Source organism: Sphaeroforma arctica (genome assembly GCF_001186125.1).
Source record: "Sphaeroforma arctica JP610 unplaced genomic scaffold supercont1.4295, whole genome shotgun sequence".
NCBI classification, from domain to species: Eukaryota; class Ichthyosporea; order Ichthyophonida; genus Sphaeroforma; species Sphaeroforma arctica.
In genome coordinates this window covers 143-2,574 of record NW_014036263.1, presented here as the reverse complement: position 1 = coordinate 2,574, position 2,432 = coordinate 143, and the positions used below count along the sequence as shown (strand labels likewise).

At 41.0% G+C, this 2,432-nt stretch overlaps 1 protein-coding gene across 1 annotated transcript; it reads left to right on the top strand.

Moving 5' to 3' along the window:
* Nucleotides 1–251: 251 nt before the first annotated feature.
* On the top strand, nt 252–2,115 carry SARC_14206 (hypothetical protein; the record flags this gene model as incomplete). The annotated part of the gene is made up of 3 exons (XM_014291660.1): nt 252–400; nt 1,310–1,416; nt 1,941–2,115. Coding segments are annotated over exons 1-3 (404 nt in total), but the record flags the coding sequence as incomplete, so codon positions are not given.
* Between the last annotated feature and the right edge of the window lie 317 nt (nt 2,116–2,432).

Genomic DNA, 2,432 nt, shown 5'->3' with positions numbered 1-2,432 from the left:
CCACACATACACGCATGTTCGTGTATGCGCTTCTTTTGAAACTAGAGTGGCCTAACCTTTTCAAAGCTTTGATGCGTCGCTGTTGTTGTGTGGTTTTATTTAGCTATGGATGTGGTCGTAGGCTACCTCGGATTATCGTATACATTGACATTGCATTTCTTGTATTGTCACAGATGTCTTATACTACAAACACTCAACACAACTGAACTAAACGAAACTAAACTAAATCAAATCAAACTATTCGTATTGTCATAGATGTCTCCTATTACCAAGAAGCGATGGACGTAGTCTTGGTTATGGAGACCAGCAGTAAGTGGCCGGATGATCTGCAAGCCATACAACACATCAAAGCAGCCTTCAACATCAAGCTAAAGCAACTGCTAGAGGCTGACCAGAAGACGTATGCAGGCTGTTGTTCGTATTCCAACGGTCTACGTGCGTGTATTTGACAACGGTTGTTTGTATTCTAACGGTCTACGTGCGTGTATTTGACAACGTTTGTTTGTATTCTAACGGTCTACGTGCGTGAATTTGATAACGTTTTTTGTATTCTAATGGTCTACGTGCTTGGGTTTTATAACGTTTGTTCGTATTTTAATGGTCTACGTGCGTGGATTTGATAACGTTTGTTCGTATTCTAACGGTCTACGTGCTTGGGTTATATAACGTTTGTTTGTATTCTAACGGTCTGCGTACGTGGATTTGATAACGTTTAGTGGTTGGTATGGTGATTGCGTCCGCAGGGGAGCGTGAACGTATCTGTCTGTCACGCCGTGCGCTTGAGATCGGGCATGGGCTGGTTTGTGAGCGTTGCCACTGTTTGGTTCAGCACCAGACAAGCTGTCTACAAGGTGCGTTAAAATACGCTAACCTCTTACTAACCTCTTGTACATAGGACGTCCATGCAAAGTGGTTCCTGGAAGCGTCCTCGCATGAGTGTTGGAAGAGTTTTATTTTATTTGTTTATTCTTAGGTCTTGGCATAAAACGATGTAATTGCGATGTCACTCGCGAACCGTATTCGGAAACTTCGAACGGATCAGAAAACTATGAAACAGCTTAACTTTCTTGAACCTATAACATATATGTAAACTATAATATTTATGTAAACTAAGACATATATATGTAAACTATAGTAATTCTGTAAGCTCTACCATACATGTAAACTATATCATGTATGTAAGCTCTACCATACATGTAAACTATATCATGTATGTAAATACAACATACATATAAATTATAGCATACATATAAATAAACTACCACATACATGTAACCTATACTACGCATCCGCTACCTCGCCACACCAGGCGAACAAAAGCGCTCAGAGGCAATGCCAATCCGTCGAAGCAGTTGACCTATGACGCACACTTCCTGGACGTGCGTGTGGGCGGGCGTTTTGCCGACGTCACCAAAGGTCAGTGAGGTCTGGCCATAGTCCTGGTTGGATATTGGAGAGTGTGAACGTATACGTGATGGGCTGTCGGTAGTGTGAACGTATATTTGTCGCTTTGCGTTGAATCTACTTGAATACCAGCCGTTAGAGCACTTGCTATCCGTTTCAGTGCTATCAAACGTTTAGCGCTAACCGTGCGCTTGTGTGCCCACATCTGGCTACACTGTGCAACCCACGTGCTCCGTCCACAAAGTTGGGCCACGTTTTCGTTTAGCCGAGTGCATAGACTTCTCTTCTCTCGAATGGTTGTGCCTGCTCTTGTGAACGCGTAGGTCAAACACATCGTATTACTCAGTACCACACTAAACGCTGCACTTGAACGTTTTAGTGTACTACCACCCATGCTGCACTGTAACGTGTTCATGCTCTACACTATATGGGGTATGTAAGTGTTTTCGTGTACTGTAACGTGTTCATGCCCTACACTTTATGCGGTATGTAGACGTTTTCATGCACTCAATCAATCAATACACTTCCTCGTTCAGGTGGCTTGACGTTTCGTCTGTGGATCAAATGTGAACGTGAAGAGTATCTGATGTCTACGGCTGGGGAGAGCGCAGCTGTCAATGCGTATCACACGCAGTACGAACTACGCCCAGCCCATTCAAAGGCCATAACAAGCATTGCGTCAAGCCACAAGCACTACAGCGCCTCTGTCAGGTATCATTCAGAGGATGCTTGCCACCTGTGATCTATATATACAAATATATGTATGTGGATATGTAATGTATATGTAATGTATATGTAATGTATATGTAATGTATATGTAATGTATATGTAATGTATATGTAATGTATATGTAATGTATATGTAATGTATATGTAATGTATATGTAATGTATATGTAATGTATATGTAATGTATATGTAATGTATATACACATGCATATGCATATGTATATGTATATACACATGTATATGTATATATATGACAATATATCTAATTATGTATATATATATATGTGTGTGTGTTTGTATG